Consider the following 1,112-nt stretch of genomic DNA (forward strand, 5'->3'; position numbering starts at 1 on the left):
TACGTGCAGTTTATCTGGGTGTTCTCTAAAAATCACTAAAGCTCAATAATGGTATGATGAAATGTACTAAAATTCATTAAAGAGCACCATTATATGATGTGTATTTTATAGACCAGCAAAATTGCTGTGCATGAAACAAAAATAACCATTTAGAAAAAAATGACTTAGTTTTTTTTTAAATTAAAAGGCAATATGCAAAAAAACTAAATACACGCACTATTTTGCTTTTGCTCTACAATAGGACTAATGGCATATCAACTATATTACAGTACAACTATATATACAAAGCCAAGAACAGAAGAGATTCTTTGCCAATCAGATATAGAAAAGGAAATCAACAACAACCAAACCAGTGGAGAAATCTTGCATACCCTTCCCACTACAAACATACCATAAACCAGTCGAGAAATTCTAAATACCCTTCCCACTACTAATATATCAATCACTGCACTAAAACAGAATTTTCAAACACAACACAAAGATGAATAGAAAGAACAAGTTAGAAAAATCTGGAATGAGGCAACATCTATATACCCCCCAACGCACCCCTCCCATCGTGAGGGGGTGAGCACACGGCCTCCAAAGACGTAAATTATTCGATTCTCTACATCCATCACCATCTGATGGTCAAATATTAGCCGGGGACCTCCAAGAGCAGCTGTGTCTTCTGTGATTTGTGTCCATTTGTTGTTTTCAATGTCATACATATAGAAGTCACTCTGGAAAAAGAGAGAAAATGTAGTTAATGTCAATGTAATCATAATATCAAATCTATTACAAACTGCAGCTTGAAAATAGTGTCCTCTATCTAATCTACATCTTATCATCTAGTATGTAATTCTTTCTACCAAAAAATATATGTTACATAACATTACTGAACTTGGAAGGTGAGAAGCCCAATAATACCCAAATTTTCATATATTACATCTTAGTCTTTTGAGTTTGGAGATATCAATGTCATAGAAGATTTTTTTTCTCATGAATACATCTTGATTGGTTGCTGAGTAGCAGAGTTACAAGTTTAGAATTGGTCAAAGTACATCAGACCTCTATCTCTATTCTATCAAGTGTACAACAACTTTGAAAACATGACTGTGCTGATGTGTTATGAT

The 1,112-nt window shown here is 33.8% G+C and overlaps 1 protein-coding gene across 4 annotated transcripts in view; it reads right to left on the reverse strand.

The window, feature by feature from the left end:
• The window catches only part of LOC119585259 (muskelin-like), a 23,302-nt gene that overhangs the window by 13,537 nt on the left and 8,653 nt on the right, over nt 1-1,112 (reverse strand). For 2 of the 4 annotated variants that reach the window (XM_037933930.1, XM_037933928.1), the window contains exon 10: nt 547-719. In XM_037933930.1, coding sequence (XP_037789858.1) covers nt 547-719 — 173 coding nt within the window. Of the gene's footprint in view, nt 1-534; nt 720-1,112 lie in introns of all 4 variants that reach the window. The other 2 variants (XM_037933929.1, XM_037933927.1) reach the window with 1 other exon arrangement.

This window comes from Penaeus monodon, chromosome 19 (genome assembly GCF_015228065.2).
Source record: "Penaeus monodon isolate SGIC_2016 chromosome 19, NSTDA_Pmon_1, whole genome shotgun sequence".
NCBI lineage: Eukaryota > Metazoa > Arthropoda > Malacostraca > Decapoda > Penaeidae > Penaeus > Penaeus monodon.